This window comes from Eleginops maclovinus, chromosome 20 (genome assembly GCF_036324505.1).
Source record: "Eleginops maclovinus isolate JMC-PN-2008 ecotype Puerto Natales chromosome 20, JC_Emac_rtc_rv5, whole genome shotgun sequence".
Classification (NCBI taxonomy): domain Eukaryota; kingdom Metazoa; phylum Chordata; class Actinopteri; order Perciformes; family Eleginopidae; genus Eleginops; species Eleginops maclovinus.
Genome location: NC_086368.1, coordinates 9,294,723 through 9,315,323, shown reverse-complemented (window position 1 = coordinate 9,315,323; position 20,601 = coordinate 9,294,723). Strand labels below are relative to the sequence as shown.

Below are 20,601 nucleotides of genomic sequence, written 5' to 3'. Positions count from 1 at the left end.
AGATAACAGCGCTTTAAAAAGAGATACATGGCTGTGTATGACCATGAGGTCATATTATTTAAAGTTTAAAGCAGAGACACAATCATCACATTAGCGCTACAAGCAAACCAGAATGCAGTCCTATACACCGGCCTGCTGCTTTAGATGACTGCTCTGCTCTAATAAAAGTAGAACATTTGAAGTGACCTACTGACACACAGTCGCTCAGTAACAAACAGTAAATCCGGCATGCGTCACTCCCACAGACACAACAACGACGTCTCGGCTCCCCACTGAAACTCAACAAAGAGAAAGAAAACGCCATGCCTCGTCATGTTAAAAGTCTACAGCGCTTACTAAGCTTCCTTACCAACTCCCACTCTGTTCAGAGAGAAAACATTTGCGTTTTGCTTGGTTTTGTAATGATCCCACAGACACAGCCCTGCCGCTGCTGATCGTGTTTACGCTGCACCGCCGCTCAGATCCGCTAAGGACAGCCTTACAGGCCCGCCCCCCTGTTTCCTCCCACAGAGGCTAACGCTAGCAGGCTGCTGCATGGAGACACACTTCAACCGGCAACCCGAGAGAAGAGTCCCTCCAGATTCAGCCTGACGTCTGAATTGTATTACCAACGAGAGTTAAAAATTAAGTTACGATCCATTAAAAGCAACAAATGACTGCGAGACACCAGCGCATACTTAGAAGGGGCACAGAGAGGGATTGTATGGCCCAAATGCCCCCACTGCTGAAGGCCCCCTCTGAGAAAAGCTTGACAATACATATGATTCCTATTCATTTTCCATTTTAATACATTTACAGACTCTTCTATAGATTTTTAGACCACATTTTACACCCCAGGACAAACATATAGATGTTAAATTTGGAAATCAATTCTAACTGATAACGTGCTTTTGTATATGCTATTTTTTTTCCCCAGGAGTTATTCCCAGAATATAGTAGCTAGGTTGTATACTGTAGATCACACAAATACAATCAACTTAAAACACAAAAGTATTCCGGTTTTTTTTTCTCGTGTACATTTAAATAACAATATTACCACTGCTTCAGTTACTAAAATATCTAGGTACTTTTTCCACCTCTGGTGTACGGCATGAAATGAAATATGATCCACCACTTTAAAATATCATTTACTGTAGTTTGCCATATGTTGCCATATATTCAATGCATACCTGCAAACTCAGAAGGGCTGAAAAAGGTGACAAACTAAACCGTTGTAGGGGGGTCTGGGGGCACCCCCCCCCCCAGCCTCTGTACACGTTGCCTAGCAACGCCGCGCATGCGCATTATATCCTGGTCCGCTCCGAGTTATAGTAGTAGGCTATTTATGGGAAACGCATGAATAGCACGTTAAGATCTCGGCCAAGTCGTAATTAAAAGCAGTTCTTCATTAGTTAAGTTAAGCGGCGGTAACGCCAGTGTTAAACACGGTGTTAAACACGCAAATGCCGGTTGGTGTGCGTACGGTACTGAGTGTTTATCGGTCCACGGCCGTAATGAACGTGTCGCATTGGTCCATATGTAATGCGCACGTTCTGTTGTTCCCATTGGCATAGAGCTATTGAACATTAACTTTAACAAAGGATACGGATAACATATAGCCCACGGCAGTTTTGTCATTGTATGTATAGCCTATATTTTTATTACGCTATCATCATTCAATGTAGAATGAACGTGTAATCTATAGAGTCGATTTACATAGATAATTCACAACCATGAACCTAATCTGGATCTTAAACCTGCCAATTGCCAACAATTGTGACTACATATAAAATATGTTTTCGTTTTTAGATCGCGTGTTTCAAAGGCATCTGCGTCTTGTGTACATTACACAGCGCAATATGAATACTGTCATTCATAGGCGCCGATACCGAGGGTGCTTCGGGGCCCGAGCACCCACGGAGATTGCCGAGCACCCACGGAGATTTAACCGCACACACGGAGATTGCCGAGCACCCACGAAGATTTAAACCGTTTAACCGCCAATGAGAGCACCCACCGGCAGAAACATAAATCGGCGCCTATGCTGTCATTTCCAACAGTGAAGCGTTATATGTGCTTACGAACACTTTGAACAAACTCTACACACGGTCACCAGCGTTTGTAGATTTTGTTCGTAACTCCAAACTTTTCGTAGCTACTAAAAAGTTGATGAATGCGAAACCGAAATAATTGATCCGAACGGATCACGGATCAATGATGATCCGTTGCACCACTACTAGCTACTCACTAAACCACACACGGATGTGTATTTGTTCATTACGTGTTCGTTTTCATCCCTCTCATATCTGACCACAATGACAAGCCACCAGTAATATCAGGTAACAGGACGGATGCTGTGGAGATCAGCCTTCACAAACGCATTCTGTTCGCATTGAACGAGGTGACGTAGAACGGGTCTAGCTCGGCTAACTTTAACACAATTCACTGAGGTTAGCTAGCAACCTAACAAGCTGATCAGCTGAAGCATGTTAATACACTTTATTTGGCTCAAATAATTGTACTTCAGCAACGTTAAAATTATACAGCATACAATGCTTTTGCCAGATTACCTGCTACTAGATTTACCTCAAAACTTGTATCTGTAACGTATCCCGAAAATTGTCCAGAAGAACCACTCGCTGAAGGCTGAGCACTCCACTCCAACGGGTAAAAAGACGCGCGCTGTGGTTTATCTTGCTTATGATTGGTCGGTGGTCGTGGAACGCGAGTCATTTGAACAAAGATTTTATTTATTGTGAAGATAGCAAACTTGTTTCTTGCTCATTATACAGTCTGTGGTTGGTCGGTCAGCCCCCCCCCCCCTAAAAAAAACTCTTCGGATCTACACGATTCACGTCAATGACATATTTTGAGTTGAAAACGGCGAATTTCGCCGAAAGGTGACTAGTTTGCAGGTATGCAATGTCCTAAGTGATTTACTTTTTTAAGCTTTTAGATATATTTAAATTAGGTGTAAATACTTATTTTTATTATCTTTATAATTTTTATACTATATTGCTAGTTATTTTCTTAGATGTTTATGTTCGCACCACCAGACACCTAAGCAAATTCCTTGTATGTGTAACTGTACCTGGCAACAAACTTGATTCTGATTGACAAGACACCTCCAACAAACATGGCACTTATTACTATTTGTTTTGTGATTTTTTTAAGGTTTAAATGAAAAAAAAAATGCCTGAGCCAAGAGACACAATTTGAAGATTTGACGCTAATGCAATGTAATGATGATCGAGAGGTAAACAGTAGAAAGAGCCCCATCATTCAAATAAAGTGGGGGGGAGCTGTGGGTTTTTACTGAAGCTCTAATGTTTGACTGAACAAAACATAAAACCCAAAAATACTAAAAGAACATTCACAGTCCTCAAAGCAGTGTATATATTATAGATTCAGTAATGCGTGTTCATTAGTTAACGTAACACCCTCTGTTTACTCACTTTCATTTGAATACTTGAAAGAAATGTGGTTTGTTAATCTTTTAGCTGGCAGGCTTGTTTACTCAATAAGCCACTATGACAGGAAAACTGCTTTTGATAAATGTTCCGAAAGTAAAGAAGCTGAAACTTTGTACCCACCGTCATCAGCCCCTGCAGTCAGTGGATTACAAAAATAGTTTCCTGCAGTAGTGGTGAGCATCACACCCATCTCACTCTTCATAAACAGTGATTTGTGGTCTGCAGAATGATTCATTTTACAAGAAATGCCACATTAGCCCCACTTCCAACCATTAAGGAGAAATATCACTTGGGAAACTGAATCTGTGTGAACATTTAGAAAGTACAACAAAATAATTTGATGCTCAGCAAGAAAAATCCAGCTTCAGCATCACACACACTTACACTTAAAGCTTGTGACCATGAGCCAAACATCAGAGCCTGCTCTATATCTTTGATCCAAATACCCTGTTCACAATGTGTGCACTTAAAAAAATACTGAACAATCATTTAATTAATGCAACATTTCCTTGATGTCCTCAATACAAAAAGAGTGACACATTCCACATTTCAAACCAGTTTGTCCAAAGTTTAGAAACTAGACTGAATGCCTACACAATTGAAAGCAATCCAAGAGAAGAGATGTGGAAAAAACGTGGTGCACTGATTGATCCAGACAATTTCAGCTCATCCTATATTTTTAACCTTGCACTCATAGCACCACGGACAGAAACATGACCCGTCTATGAGAAATGTCTTTAGTGTCAGTGAAGAAAAATACATTTGAAACACCTGCAAGTCCAAATTAAGCTTTGGAGCATCAACCCTAAAAACAGGGTTTCAACAACAACCATGTCCTGTGACTTTTTGACTCAATATGATGTCTCCCCATGTACTGATATACACTTTTTTTTGTCTGAAAACTTGCAAAATCTAATGCAATACACATAAAACCTGTTTTTCTGATGCTTACGCTTTTTTTCCGGTTTTGTTGACACCAATCGAGAAAGGCTGTTGTTGGTGGTGTTGTTTCAAGTCACACCAGCACTTTTTCCCCCTGACACAATATGACCACGATGCCCCACTGGCCAACACTACACACTAAAACAGTGAACAAGTGTGCTCAAATGTCTCCAATGTAATGTACAGGAAACAAAATAAAAACAATAACAGTCCATTATGAGTCTGGGTGTATAGTTGTTGTTCTGCTGTTCAGGGCTTATGTCGAGTTTAAATGTTTGAGCAGCATTGAGTGAATTCTGGGTATCAGGTGAGCTATTTGGCAGCAGCTCAGATAAAATAAAGCAATAAGAGACAGAGAGGAACAAAGCTAAATGTGCTGTAGACACAACACATTGTGAATTACAAGTAAACATCAGCATTGATTTTCTTGTCCTTCACTGAGAGTTCGAATAGATGGCCACCTCAAGCAGAGCGGTGCAAAAATAAACATGTTTTTGTCCCAAAGACAACGTTTTTTCAAACACTATTCCTAGTCCCAGTTGCTATCTGACTAAAGCCAAAACATTAGAGTTCGCTATGCTGAGTCATTACCTTGTGGCTGGACAGCTGGTGTGGGTGGGTCGACTTTGGGCAGCTCGACAGGCTTGGTGGGTTGAGATGGAGCGGGTGGAGGCTGCTGCTGCTGCTGCTGCTGCTGCTGTTGCTGCTGCTGTTGCTGCTGCTGCTGCTGTTGCTGCTGCTGCTGCTGCTGCTGCTGCTGCTGCTGCTGCTGCTGCTGCTGCTGCTGCAGCTGCTGTGTGGCAGGGGGTGGACACATCTCTCTGACCACAAGTGAGGTCGGTTTATCTTTATTGTCCTGAAGCATTCGAGAGGCCTATGATGGGTATCAAGGGAGAGAGGAAAACATGAGAAAGAACATCTGTAACAGTGAAGGAAAGACAGATCAGCGACTTTTAGTCAGTGACTCATGAACTAAAAATCATTAGGGCTTGGAAAATGTTCCACCAGTGGCGAAAAATATTCCACCAGGAATCCCTTAGCCAAAGATTTCAGTTTTTTTTTTACATGTATGTCTTGGAGTAGAAATGGATTCTGTGGGTTTTGTTGCAACAGTAGCTTTTGTTTTGCTGGTTACCACTTATAAAAAAGTAGGACCAAAAGTCCTGTTCCTTTAGAAACAAATGGAGGACAGAACCAATGAATCCTATTAAAATTCTGAGGGATGGTATGTTACCGGGAGAAAGATCATATTCTGAGAAATGTTTTATACTTTTGTTTGTCCATTTTTTAATTCAATTTTCAAATGTTTTTAAATGAAGTAGATACATTTCATCAAAGTAATGTGAGGCAGTGCTTTATCTTTGATGTGACTTTTGCCTTATCATTGATGCTGGCAACACAATGAAATAGATAAAATTGAAGCAAAAAGTTACAATGATGCTCATTCCTTTGAGACTGTGGTGTGTAGGTGTACTCACTGTTGGATGTATTTGCAGGTTGATGGCAGTGAGCTGGACGGGCTGAGCTTTGGCATGGTTCAGAGAGGAGTGGAGGGCGTGGGGGCTGATGGTGGAGTGGAAGATGGTGGCCTGCTGGCTGGGCATGGAGGGCTGGTGTGGAGCAGGTTTGGGCAGCACAGGGATGGGGTGCTGAGACGGTTGAATAGAGGCCGTTTGCAGCAGCTGTCCCGCGGCCCTCTGGGAGGCTTGAGTCTGATGGACCACAAACTGCTGCTGCTGCTGCTGCTGCTGCTGCTTGTGCTGCTGGACCAGGGAGTGGGGCTGGATATGCGTGTATGCTGGAACCAGAAAACATTTGTTTTTTAAAATTCATGATTTCAGCTTACTGCGGTGCTCACCACCCACAGATCCTTCACTTGACATCCAAACCAATTTCCCTTTGAATTAGGTCCTACAAAATATACTTATCATATTTAGTTTCATTTATACAACAGCTGGTATGATGTATTGTTTTGATTATATCTGTTTGTTAATGGGCCACAGACAGTGAAAAAGGGGTTGAATGTTGAATAATGCTGAAACATAGTAAACATTCAACAATTGTGGTCATCTCCGCATTGTTTATAAGGTTTATAAGGTATACATTTACTGGTTCCTGTTCTCCAATAAAGCTTTTTCCATGATACATGTCAATGTAAAGTGAATATTTTGGAAATCGATTGCACAAAATAAGCATTTAGTGTCACTGTTGGCTTTTTTTCAGGTCAATCTATTATAAGAGTAATGGTTGCAGCCTTTATTTTTTATTACACATTGCATGCAGTGGTCTTGTCAAACCTTATCTTATATAAGGTGAGATCTGTGACAGACCATGAGCAACATTTATCTCATGCGTGCTGACAACTGTCCACACTAGGGTATATTAGAGAGCAATGAAAAATGTAGCCGGCTGCACATAACAGCATGTTTTGTAGCGTTCCCTTCACCTGTGTTCCCCTCGCTGACAGGATGTAATATTAGGAGCTCGATGAAAGGTGCACAGAGAGGCTCCCTGTAGCAGTTTGGTTCTGACCATTACTCACAAACTGTTTCAAAATGACCTGTCACCACCTGTTGTTGTGGTTGAAAAGACATCCTGAGCTCATAACTTGCCACGAAAGCTCGGGACACAGCACATCAATCTTGCATTGTGGGAGCATGTCTGATTGGGAGAGTTGCTCAGCGGAAGTATCCCGAGGCTAGTCTAATATTAGAAGTACTCCAGGAACCAACATGCAGAGCCGGCTCTGACACTCTGTACGTAGTTAATGTTGAGTCCGGAAGGTCCAAGTCCCTCTGCTGCCCCTTTGATCTTTTACAACTTTACCAGGAAATACTAAGAACTAATTGAGTAGTTTTTAACCCAAACAAGAAGTGACTCCTGCACCACAAACAGAAGCTTCTGAGCTGTGTGAACATGGAGGTGTGTTCGGCGCTGTTAATAAACCCCTCTAATAAATCCGTTTATGGAAAACTGCCAAGTACATCAGCGTTTATCTCAAATCCTCCTCGCCCCCACCCTCCTCCCCCTGTTCTTTTCATGATGTTTTGTGTGGGATCGGCTCCATCTGGTTTCAAAGTTTCCCTGCGAAGCTCTAACCGCAGTCTGTGCCCTGCTGTGGAATATATACATGTTTCTATCCAGCAGAGCGCCTGCCATTTGTCGCGTTAATACTACAGGATCTGCTGAAAACTGTTTTCCTTTTCACAGGGCGAGACTCTGCGAAACCCACTGACAGAAAATGTGTTTATCTACGGCAAAAGTGAAGGCCTTCATTTGTTCATGTTCAGGATGGAAATGAGCCCGGGATGGGTGAATACATCCAGCAGCAATAGATTTAGAGATGTCAACCTAGAAAGATGGTTCAGGATTGAAGAGCAATTTAAGACAGGCACTTTAGGGTAAGATAACATAATAACACCCATCAGTTAAGCAGCTACACCTTAGGGTGTCAAAAATAATTGATCGTCAGATGGAAAAATCTACAAAAACTCCAACCTTTTTATTTTACTTTTGGGGGGGAAAACCACAATGTTGAAGATCAAAATAAAATTAGTCCATCAATGGATAAGTTGCCCAACAGCAAAATAAAGTGATCAACAAATATTTTTAATAATTTTAAAAAATAATCCTAATCTTTCAAGCTAAAATAGCAAAAGCTGCTAGAAATTCAAAGGTTTGAGCAGGTCGAATGGCAGGATTTGCTGACTTTCTTTGCCATGTTTACTTTTGAAATAAAAACTTTAATTAATTTATAGTTAATAAATGCATATTTCTGACTTTTGGTTCAGAAAAAAAGGAGATCACTTTGCGCTCTGAGGTTGTAAGTGAAGTTTTTCACATTTTATTTTAAATTTATATATATAAAAAAATGGCAAAGTGGAAACTATTTAATAGATAATAAAAACCATGGGAAAATGGCACTGCTCAGGACCAAAGGGCATGTGAAAGAACTCTATTATTATCTAATATTCTGTCACAGAAAACACAAAGTACTCCAACTGCAGCGAACATACACTCTACGATTTAAGTAGGTAATAAAAGCACCAACCTGACCTGAATGGATTTAATGGCAATAAAAGAAGAAAAGTTATTCAAGATCTCACAGAATCATATGGTAGCAGCAGATTTCCAGCATTTGTTATTGATGGAGGGGGATTTCTGAATCATCACACACCGGAAACAACCGGCCCTTCCTGTGAATCCTGACAACTTTCTCAAGCCCCTAATGAGGAACAGAGAGACGTCTCAGAAGAAGAGGAAATACAGGGGAATTCATTTAGAGGATTTTCCACCCTCAAGGTCTTGGGATTAAGGAATGGAATGACCTAGCCTCCCACACACATGCAATCATACAATATTTAGTATGTGGCAAAGGCCTCCACACCCAATAGACCTCCTACTCTATCAGCGTGTTGTTGCACAATGTCCCGCGATCGAGGACAGTTAACGTCCCCGATGGGTTTGTAGAACCAGGCCCTGGAAAATCCCCGAGTTTCCACACTCTCGCTGACTGCGGCTCTGGCTCTCACTCATGAAACACATTCCGACCTAAAACAACAGAGCAGCAGCCGGCTTTACGCCATCTTCCCTCACTTTAATGCAATTCATCATCAAGAGAACTAAGTGCCTAAATTAATCCAGTTCCTAGTTTTTTTAACATCTTAAACCCAACCAGGGAGAGCCTGCCAATGTCAAAACACATTGGCAGGCTCTCAGGGAGAAACCAAATTACACCTCCGTTTTTTTTTAACAGCTGAACACTCCACAATGAGGCTATAGTTTCAGATCAATAAAGGGAGTGTTGGATGTCAGTTTATTATACAAAAGAAAGGGATGTAACATACATTTGAAGTGGTTTTCCTTCTTATTTCTTACCTTTCCAAGGTATTTAGTAATCTTTTTCAAGTGAAACTGGCAACTGCTACTGTTGCTAGCAAGTCAGATTTTTTGTGCATATCTATTCTTTTAGTCTGCGAGCATGGTGCTTCGGGGGGTTTCATGCTGGGTTTTTTTATTATAAAAAAAAGGTATCTTTAGTGCCAAGAGGAGGCAATGACAAACCCTTACTGCAACAAGCCAGATGTAGCATTTGTTTCCAGTCCAATTCCTATTCAGGGGGCTGACTCTAAATGATGGTAATGTTCACAGTAGCAGAGACAATGCTCTAGAAGGATCTGCCAAAAAAAGCAGAATGAACATGATGAGCAAAAATAGCTAAACTAAATTAGACTGAAAATTCTGTTTCTGTTGTTCTCTCAGATAAGACAGAATGATTCCTGGTACAGTTTTCGCAATAACATTAGTCAGTCGTTTTTTTAAATAGTAAGATATTATTATACCATTTTATTTGTTAAACTTATTTCCCAAGTGTTATCTTTTAATAAGACACAGACAGTGAAGAGGTTTTTGTAATTATTATGCTGTGAGCCTACCAAAATAAAGGTGAAAAGAAATGTCACAATTAATATTTCCGCCATTCACAATATCTCTTATGGAAGGGCAATATTCAATATAGGCTCTACATATACAAATATACTAAGAACGAAGTGATGAGGAATTGTGTTTATAAAGTTATGTAACTTTATGCTCTTTTTGACGCAATAATAACCTCTGCCAGGGAGGTTACGTTGTCAGTTTGGTTTGTTTGTTTGTCAGCAGGATTACAGTAAAACTAGAAGTCTGTTTTTCACAGAATTTGGTGGAGGGGTGTAGCATGGTCCAAGAATGAAACCATTTACAGGGCGGATAGATTTTTTACTTTCATTAACATTGCATGGGTTTTGCCAATGTCTCTTGGAGTAACTTTTTAGTATTAAATGTAATGCACTGCTACTTATAATACAGAGGGCCCAATTACATCTTCTTATAAAGCTAGCTGTATTGCATGCAGGGTGTGAATTTACAACCCACCAGAGAACTAGTTTCCCCAGTTTACCCCATCTATTAGCCATAACAAGACACTAAACACCAGCCATAAAAGTAGTTGTTGACATGTCAGTAGGAAAGCTTTCCCCTGGTTCCACATCGCAAATCAAAGTCTATAATGACCAAGTCACTGTCGAGTTGAATCCAAGCTTTTATACTGAATGGTCCCATCAGGCAGACACACAGGCTCACTCAGAGTGTACTGACTGCTTGCATCCCATGTGCACACCTGTCCCTCATGCCCGGCTGCTATAGCAACCCATGTACATTTTTACAGACAGCATGCAGTCTCCATCCTGCCTTTCATATTATGTGAATCCATTACTGCAACAAAGCATGACACAGTTGTGCACTGACACGCTCAGATAATCCAAGCTCCCCCTCCCTTTGACACACACACACACACACACACACACACACACACACACACACACACACACACACACACACACACACACACACACACACACACACACACACACACACACACACACACACACACACACACACACACACACACACACACACACACACACACACACACACACACACACACACACACACACTCTCTCTAGTGGTATACACAGTTACTACTCCCAGCACATGTACATCAACTTACTTTTTTTTGTTGCTTAAATTCCGTAAAATGTGAATTCTTATCAGGAGCCTGTTGAAAATGTGATTATACTTCACTTATCTGGCAAACAAACTGGTACAGATTTGATTGAATCTGCTCGTACTGCGGGCATATTCACAATCATTCACAGTAAAAACAAAAAAACAGCTGCTGACATTCAGAGTGATTTAGTAAGACTCTTGCGTGGCACTGTGCCTTTCACAGCTTCCCAAATCACAAAGCAGCTCGACTGTTCCAGGCTCAGCCCAGCACATTCTATTTAACACGGCTGGTTTCACCCCTTCAGTGAGAGAATGGGTCTGTGATGCAGGCCCCGACATGTCACACTCACAGCCCAGAGACAGATATTGACAGGGCAAAGTGTAAAAACTCATTTCTCATCTCGTCTTGCTACAAACACAGGAACACATTTCTGCTGTACAACTGACAGCTGCCCGGAGCCCCAAGTCTATTTCAAGGTTTGAGATGGACATCTGTTTCCAAAGAGAAGCACACAGCAGCTGACAGACAATTTGTTCAGTTTAACATAAGGGAGAAGACAAAAATCCAATGGAAGATCAAGTGTCAGTGAATCGGAATACACAACGCCGCTAAAAAAGCAGACTGACATTTATCATACACACCACCAGCTCGGTTACCAGTGTGAACGCTCCGTCCGTCATTTGAAAGACCAAGAGTTAGCCGCCATGCTAACTTGTGCTAACATCATTAGGGCAACATACTCACTTTTACAATCCTTACATGATGATTTATGCAGGTTTAAAGTTCAGTTTATTCACCGTTTTAGTTTAGCACGTAATGTTTATTTGCTAATTAGCAACAAAATAAAGCTGAGGCTGATGTTGAATGTTGTTTATTTTGCAGGTATTTGGTTGAAAAGGAAAGTGTTTGTGAAACTAAATCAGCTTCCAAGATTTTTGCCAGTCTTTCAGTGCATGTTGAGATATTTAACAGGATACGTTGACCTGCTAATGTGCTTCAAGAGAAATCTTACAATTCATTGTCATTTGGCCAAAAATGTCTTTAAAATGTCAACGTAACCAATCCATTAGTTGTTGAGATATGTTGGAGATATTTCAACCTGACTTTTCCATCCTTAATTCTGCTATTAAAAGTAATAATTGATTAACTGACTTATTTGCACTCTGCTCATTTCCTTTATTTACCCCAAAAGTCTTAACGCCTTTGTGAGAAAGATTATTTCCATGTGGCCTTTGTTTGAGCCCTGCTTGGATCCGTGTTTCTGTTAAGAAGTCTGCACTGGTCAGACTTTAACCCTATTTGAACTTTTAAGGCATTGTGGTTGCAGACTCCACTCACCTGGAGCCAGCAGAGGCTGAGCGCTGATAGCCGTGACGTTGCGGCTCATGTTGATGGCTCGGGGTTCTGAGTGGTCCCCCTTCTTCCCGGCTTCAGATGAACTGTCAGAGGAGCCGGCCTTTGCTGCAGTGGAGGCCTGCAAAGCTTGGCCGGGATTCTTCAGATTGGCAGGCTGGATGGGAACAGGGCTCTGCTTAAGACTGAGAGCCTGCAGGGTCTGAGTGTGAGAGGAGGACGTGGTCGCCCCCTGCTGGCCACGGATGGCTAGATTCTGGACCTGATTCTTAGAAAGACAGAATGATAGGAAATTATTGATAAAAAGATTTACAGAGTGGATTAAAGGCAAGATATTATCAGTATTTTCAAACATGTACTCTTTTGCAAACCAATGAAGAACATTCTAGTTAAACTTTCTACGGGGCGGCAGTAGCTCAGTCTGTAGGGACTTTGCTCGGGAACCGAAGGGTCGCTGGTTCACGCCCTGGTCGGACCATAATACAGTGTGTGGGCTAGTACCTGGAGAGGTGCCAGTTCAACTCCTTGGCACTGCTGAGCAAGGCCCCGAACCCCCAACTGCTCCGGGCACTCTTCCTTCGGGCCGGAGGTTAGTTGTCGAAAAGAGCAGAACTAAGCGGTATAAAAACCGCTTCATCCCAGCAGCTTTTGCACAAATTAATAAATCATAGGATCATAGGAGCGTCACACAGATGCCTATTTATCTATTTATGAATTTTGAATGTCCATGTTTTTAAATGTTTTGAGATTTAATGGCGCAGGGTGTACTTTTATTAGAGATGTGTCTGTTGTCTGTGTTTGTTTTTAGAGTGTCAGGATGGATCCCTTGTCTTTTTATTTGCAAACCAAATCTACCTATGGGTATAAATAAAATAACCTGAACCTGAACCAGGCGACTGGCCGCTCCTTCGCTCTGCCACCTCTCCACATGTGTTCATGTGTCTGTAATGTAAAACAAATAACACCAGAGGGAAACCCGTAATCTTTTTAATAAAGTTTGGCTTCTTGTTCTTCTGTTTGTAATCACAGCAGTGCAGTGAGTACAAATAGATGTTAAACATTGTCCTATCACATGGTCTAGTGCAGTATTTGAGCTGCGGGTAAGCTTTAAAATTCCAGCAATTTAACTTTTATTAAATGTTTGAAATCCTATTTGTAGTTTAGTGTGAATTTATTTTCTAATGGACGTACCTGTGAGGAAGCCTGCGAGGAGCTCTCTGACTGGACAGCCGTCACTGTGGCGGTTGGAGTGAAGATGAGCTGCGGGGACAGAGGAACCGCCCGGCCCAGACTCCGGGCCACCTGCACCAGGTTATTCTGCTGGGCCTAAAGATCACACAGAGAAGAACTGCATCAGTCAGGTTCTGGGAATGGATTCTTCACCTATTTTTTATAAAATACTGAAAGTAGCCAGAGAACAAACTCATCCAAACTACAAGGGCACTCCTATGAAGCCTGTGAGGACCCTCAGGCCCAAAATTTATTATGATTAGGCTAAAGGAGGCTTTCCCTCTGCTTGGAACAAGATTGCTCCAAGATTTTTCTCTTCCTTGATAAAAATGTATTACGTAATATTCATCCTAATGAAAACATTTACTCAGTTAGATTTTAGTTTTGTAGTAACACTGTTTTGAACTTCTAATTTGTTTATGTGTGGAGAAATTAGCACGTAAAAGGAAATGAATATGTTTGGGGCTTGATATGAATCATAGGCGCTAATTTAACAGCAGAAGACTCAAGCAGAAATTAAAGCGATGGTTATCTAAACTGACAAATGTGTTTTTTCTGTCTGTCCACAACATCAAACAGATCTGACAATGCTGTGGACTTGGTCATAATGAGGAAGCAGGAAACAGTCCATGTGCCAGATGCCAACTGATAGCAAGTTACCCACAACCAGCAGCAAAACAGGACAATTAACAACTTCAGCAACTTTCATTTAAAAACACTGAACCTGCCAAAGCATAGAGAACACCTGTGACATCCCAAACATTTTTAAACATGCACACACACACTCTCTCTTCTGTGCTTGTATGAGCCCTCTGGGGCCCCATAGATTATCTTGGCCACCTTCTCTGGTGGAATAATGTAAATAAAGCACAGCAGAGTAAGCACACATGCACAACACACACCAATCCTAAAACACACAGAAGAGAAGAAACGTGAGCCGGAGTGTGCTTATTTATTCAAGCAGTATTTGTGTGTGGGGTTGTGTTTATGCATATATGCACACTCATGTGACTGTGCCAGTGGCTGTGCCCGGCGAGTGTGCAGCCTCACCATCTGTGCGCGCAGGTACATCTGTGCCTGGCTGGCTGTGAGCGTGGGGCTGGATGGGCTGCCCAACAGAACAGCCTGCTGGGAAATACTGGTGGGGGTGGAGCTGATGCTCTGGGCCCTGCTGATGAGCTGTGCAGCTGCCGGGGAGGTGGTCAGGTTGATCTGAAGGGAGAAGAAGAACAGGATAATGAGGTCGTACAGTGGTGGCAGTTTTATCAGCTGTTACTTAGTCGTGTGTTAAATGTCCTTAGTCAAACTCATGCTGTTTTGTTGATTAAAAGGTCTGGGCATTTCAATCCTAGCTTAGTCATTGAGAAGAAAACCGTAAATGTGATTATAGTTTTTAGATTCAGTCAATCAAGTCTAGCTAAAATTACACAGTTCCTTTCTCCCGAGTCCTGTTGATATTATTGTTCAGTTAAATTTAAGTAAGTTAGTTACTCTTTTCTTAAGCTGTGCTGCTGGTGTAGTCCTGATATCGGGCACGCAACACAGGAAATGGAAGCGCTGCATTAATAAAAACAAACAGTTTAGAACATTTGATGTCCTCTTTGTCAATGATAATCTTTTTTTTCCTTCTTGCCTTTTTTGTCCACAAGATTTAATGTGGATAGTGACAGTTAGTGGTTTATAAAGTTGCTACTGCCTCGTCCTAGTCATGGAGAAAAAAGGTTGTTGACGAACTTAATTAATCATAGTCGACAAAGCAAACACTGTTGTTCACTTCTTTACTCTACTGATATCTAAAATATTATTTACTCTACTGATATCTAAAATCAACACACTAATTACATTCAACCAAGACATCATAAATACAACACCCTGAGTTTGTGAACATTCCTACTACCTAATATTACCAAAACGTATTTCTTTATTACGGAATTAAAAAGCAAGCATAGCTCACAGGGCTATTTTGTTCCATGATCATTTAATGGACAGAGATAACTAAAACTCACAAGGCTCTAGGAGACAGGTCCAACTCTGAACTCTTACCGTCGCTTGAGTTGTTCCTGTTTGCTGGGATGAAGTGCCGTTCTGTGAAGAGCTTTGCCGGCCAGCAGCGATATTGGCCTATCACACAGCGAGAGAGAGAGACAGAGAGAGAGAGAAGCAGAAAAGATAAATTTAGCTTTTCCTGAAACATTTCTTGAGGGAGGGCAACAATAACAGCCTCAGCTTTACACGGTGGCTTCGATTCTTTCATGTGAGGAGCGTGTGCTGACCTGCTGGACAGCAGCCAGGCTCTGCAGCTGGGCGGTGCTGAGGTTGTGCTGCTGCTGGAGGGCAGCGGTCTGTAACATCAGATGCTGCTGCTGAGCCGCGTACATCTGCTGCAGGTACTGAGCTGCTGTGTTCGGCTGTCTGTGCAGCGCCTGCTGGAACACCTGCATGTGAAAGATAGACAGATAGATGTTTAATTTTATGATGCAGAACATCACGCACTTTTATTCTGAGACAGGATTTTTTTTATGCATGTCAACTTATCATTTTAAATCTTGTCATGCTAGTTTTTATCTCATATGTTTGTTTGTGTGTATAGTTATTTAATATATATATATATTGAATATATAAATATATATTCTATATATATATATATATTCTATATATATATATATATAGAATATATAAATATATATTCTATATATATATATATATAGAATATATAAATATATATTCTATATATATATATTCAATATATATTCTATATATATATATATTCTATATATATTCTATATATATATATATTCTATATATATATATATATATTCTATATATATATATATTCTATATATATATATATTCTATATATATATATATATATATATTCAATATATATTCTATATATATTCAATATATATATATTCAATATATATATATATATATATATTCAATATATATTCTATATATATATATAGAATATATATTCAATATATATTCTATATATATTCTATATATATATTCAATATATATATATATATTGAATATATATATATATATATTGAATATATATATATATATATTCAATATATATTCTATATATATTCAATATATATATATTCAATATATATATATATATATATATTCTATATATATTCTATATATAGAATATATATTGAATATATATATATATAGAATATATATATATATATATATAGAATATATATTGAATATATATATATAGAATATATATTCAATATATATTCTATATATATTCTATATATATATTCAATATATATTCTATATATATATATATTCAATATATATTCTATATATATATATATTCAATATATATATATATTCAATATATATTCTATATATATATATATTGAATATATATATATATATAGAATATATAAATATATATTCTATATATTTATATATATATATATTCAATATATATTCTATATATATATATATATATTGAATATATATATATATAGAATATATATTGAATATATATATAGAATATATATATTCAATATATATTCTATATATATATTGAATATATATATATATATATATTGAATATATATATATATATAGAATATATAAATATATATTCTATATATATATATATATATATATTCAATATATATATATATATATATATATATATATATATATATATAGAATATATATATATATATATATATTCAATATATATATATATATATATATTCTATATATATATATATATATATATATTCAATATATATTCTATATATATATATATATCAATATATATTCTATATATATATATATATATATATTGAATATATATATTAGTGTGGCGAGCTGAATAAGAAGTTATACTGTAGATATGACAATAAAATGTCTTGAATCTTGAATCAGATATGGCAAGCTGAGTTATGCAACATGTTGAAAAAAAGTTTGGATATATTCGATTCAGTCAGGGCGTAAAAATGAGAGTAGAAAGAGTCAAATAATTGGTTGAGTTTATTTACTGATCTTTCAAAATTATTTTTCTTATATACACGGTTAAACAGCTTCTCATGAGTGAAACTCAAATCACTTTTAAAAAAGATCTATGTTTTAAAAAAGCCTAAATACTTACTATAAATGCAATCTAAAGAACAATGTTTTATACCCAAACCAATCAATGCCAGATTATTTTGGAAATCAAACGTTTTTGCAAAGAGTTAGAGTGTAGTCTTAAAAGCTATTGGTTCAGCTTTAGGTCACAGACTTTGTCCCCAAATAATTGTCTTCTAGAAAAGTGTCAACCCTTCCTTGACCCAATTATAACAGAGTTAACCTCCATCCATTGAGAATAACTCTTTGCGCTTCACATCTGAAAGTACCCTCCTCCTTGTTGCCAAGTAACCAGAGAGGATGTTTGACTTGAGGTCCGTAGTGTCAAAGAAGCATCCGGACCCACACATCTTGAAATGGGGGTGAAATTGGTAGCAGAGATGCAACACAACTCTCAGTCGCTTTAAAACGAGCAGCAGCCCCTTCCCGCTCAGAGAGGGGTTTGCCATTTAACGGTCACCAGTCTGAGGCACGCTGAACACAACACAAACCTGGCTGTCAGAGCATCAGCACTAAAAGCTTGTGTGAACCTTATTCAGGGCGAGGGTAGGCCCGTGTAGAGGATTATCCCGGGGTCAAAGGTTCAATAGCACAAAGGGCAGAAAGAATTCCTTCAACCTGAGGAGTTTTGTGAGGTGACCGTCTTTTCAGTTTCCTTTATCTGTGATTGATCAGGACCACAAATGCCTCCGAGTTCAATTATCTAAATTCTAATTAGAAATTGATGTGTTGCCATGCATGTGTTGTAATATACACCAACAGAGGGCAGTGATGTCAAGCCAAGTATGATCACACCTTTATGTGTATGCAGATGTCACAGACACAATATAAGCTGCAAGGATTAGCCGAGCAATGGACTCTGTGATTGACATTCTGATGGTCCATTAATGTTTCATGAGAAAATGGCAGGAAATGCAGGGTTTTTTTGCCTAAAAAATAAGGAGACATGTATGGCAGCCATTCCAGTGTCTGTTGGATTGCAACAAATAAATGTTGTCAGTAGTTTTTAGAATATAATAAAACAAGATAATAATAATTTAACTCAAAGACATACCTATAAATAGTAAAACCAGATAAACTGATAATGCTGCAGTGGTCTCTTAATTGTTTCTGGGGCTGTATTAATTGGATCAAGAATCAGCAGGTTTATTTGGAAAAAAAACAATAACTTCAGCCCTGCATACAGAACCCTGACTGAATATCAAACTTGAATTTCATCTCCACACCGAGGAACCCACCTGCACCGTTTGCCGGTCGGGTATGCCGCTGTAAACAGATATCTGAGGCACCGCTGGCCTCCCTGCTGCTGTACTACTGCTGGCACTACTGCTGGTGTTACTGCTGCTGATGCTGCTGGAGGGAGCGGTAGAAGCAGTAGCAGTAGTGTTAGAGGTACTACTGCTGCTGGCAGCTGTGGTGCTGGAGGAGGTGGTGGTGGAGGTGGTGGTGGTGACGGTCCCTGTGCTGTTGGCCGTGGGGGCGGGGGCCCCCGGCTCACTCTCCATGGTGCCCTCTGCTCTTCTCACCTTTGAACCCCGGCTCTTCTGAATGGCTCTCCTGTGCCTGAGGAGGGGGAATAGCAGAGCACATGAGAACATGCAACACTCTTTACTTTCTTAGTAACCAAGTTCGAGAAAATAGAATGTCTTTCTTCAATAAAAAGGAAGTACGATAAAAATAAATCTAAATTCAGAAGCTATGCAGTAGCTAAAGAACAGCTTCACATCTGTAGCAGCTCAACCTCTAAATGTTAGACACATCAAATGTAAAGGAAGACTTGATCTCATAAAGAAGTCATAAGGGTAGTAAAAAGTGAGTGTGAGCAGCTTTAACTATTTCAGGGCTGGAACTAAGAATATGTTTTATTATCAGATGATCTGCAGACTTTCCCAATTGATGGATTCAATTTCCTGCTCATAAAATATACAACAACATTTAAAAAATACTCTATCACAGCTCAACATGATCAGCTTATTTAGGATGACCTAGAAATATCCAAACATATTCGCTTTAGCATTATCTATGAAAATGAGATGCATAAAATCATCACATTGAAGAGGCTGGAAACAGTGTTTTGCATTTCTCCATTGAAAGTTCACTGAAACCACAGCAGATGATCAGGAGTCGCCTGTTAATTAACCATTTTATTTATCGTTGTAGCTTCAATTAAATTAAAATTATAGGAGTTGACAAGCCCTGAAGTGTGATTTACTCGCTTAACCACAATTCTATTTCCATATACTGCTTTGCCATCGACTGCAGCTGGACTTCTAGCAGTAAATACAACAGCCATGATCTGCATTATACACATCTGCAGTAGGACGGGAGCCAGTTGGAAAATAAAGGATTCTTTTATTCTCTTGTCTAGTCTGTATATTTTCATGCTCACATTCATAACTGGAGTATTACACTTAAAAGGAGTCTCTGCAAATGAATTCCAGTATTGTCCTAAGACTACAGGAAGATGCTCAGTTTGTAAACTCCAAACAGTTTACTAAAAAAGAGAAGCATGTGAGACACAACAAAGCTGGTTAGAGAAACACACAAAAATGCAATTTGGGAAGCTAATGAAATCCAGTGATTTAAGCATGAAAGGCGGAGAGGCTGGCTTACATTAGCGGTCTCCGTATTTGTGAGAGTTTCACATATGACGCGTTTGTTGCAAGTTAATTGGGAAGGCAGCAGAGGTTTTTATAAAAACTCCCTCGCACACACTCCCATCAAAACGCCCCAAACCATGATGCCCCCAACACCTTTAAAAAGTATGTGCCTTGATCAGAAAATTGACAGTTTTTCAGGTTTCCGCCACTCCTCATGAGCGTGGAGGAGAAAAGAACACATGATTAAGGAGTCGTCCATAAAAGCCTTTTTAAAGCTGGGTCCCCGGTGCACAGCGATCCATTAGCACAAGAGGAACAGCTTCAGAGCCCCCCAGACAGAGAAGATGGAGAAGGCTCCAGCATGGCGATGGGA

The 20,601-nt window shown here is 39.4% G+C and overlaps 1 protein-coding gene across 2 annotated transcripts in view; it reads right to left on the bottom strand.

Moving 5' to 3' along the window:
* Nucleotides 1–20,601, bottom strand: part of phc2b (polyhomeotic homolog 2b (Drosophila)) — a 38,839-nt gene that overhangs the window by 7,348 nt on the left and 10,890 nt on the right. For both annotated transcript variants that reach the window (XM_063912025.1, XM_063912026.1), the window contains exons 2-9: nucleotides 18,867–19,191; nucleotides 15,798–15,959; nucleotides 15,568–15,645; nucleotides 14,575–14,736; nucleotides 13,486–13,620; nucleotides 12,280–12,562; nucleotides 5,873–6,192; nucleotides 4,986–5,268 (exon numbers count right to left, since the gene is read on the bottom strand). In XM_063912025.1, the coding sequence (XP_063768095.1) occupies nucleotides 4,986–5,268; nucleotides 5,873–6,192; nucleotides 12,280–12,562; nucleotides 13,486–13,620; nucleotides 14,575–14,736; nucleotides 15,568–15,645; nucleotides 15,798–15,959; nucleotides 18,867–19,133 (1,690 nt within the window). In that variant the 5' untranslated portion in view covers nucleotides 19,134–19,191. The remainder of the gene's footprint in view (nucleotides 1–4,985; nucleotides 5,269–5,872; nucleotides 6,193–12,279; nucleotides 12,563–13,485; nucleotides 13,621–14,574; nucleotides 14,737–15,567; nucleotides 15,646–15,797; nucleotides 15,960–18,866; nucleotides 19,192–20,601) is intronic.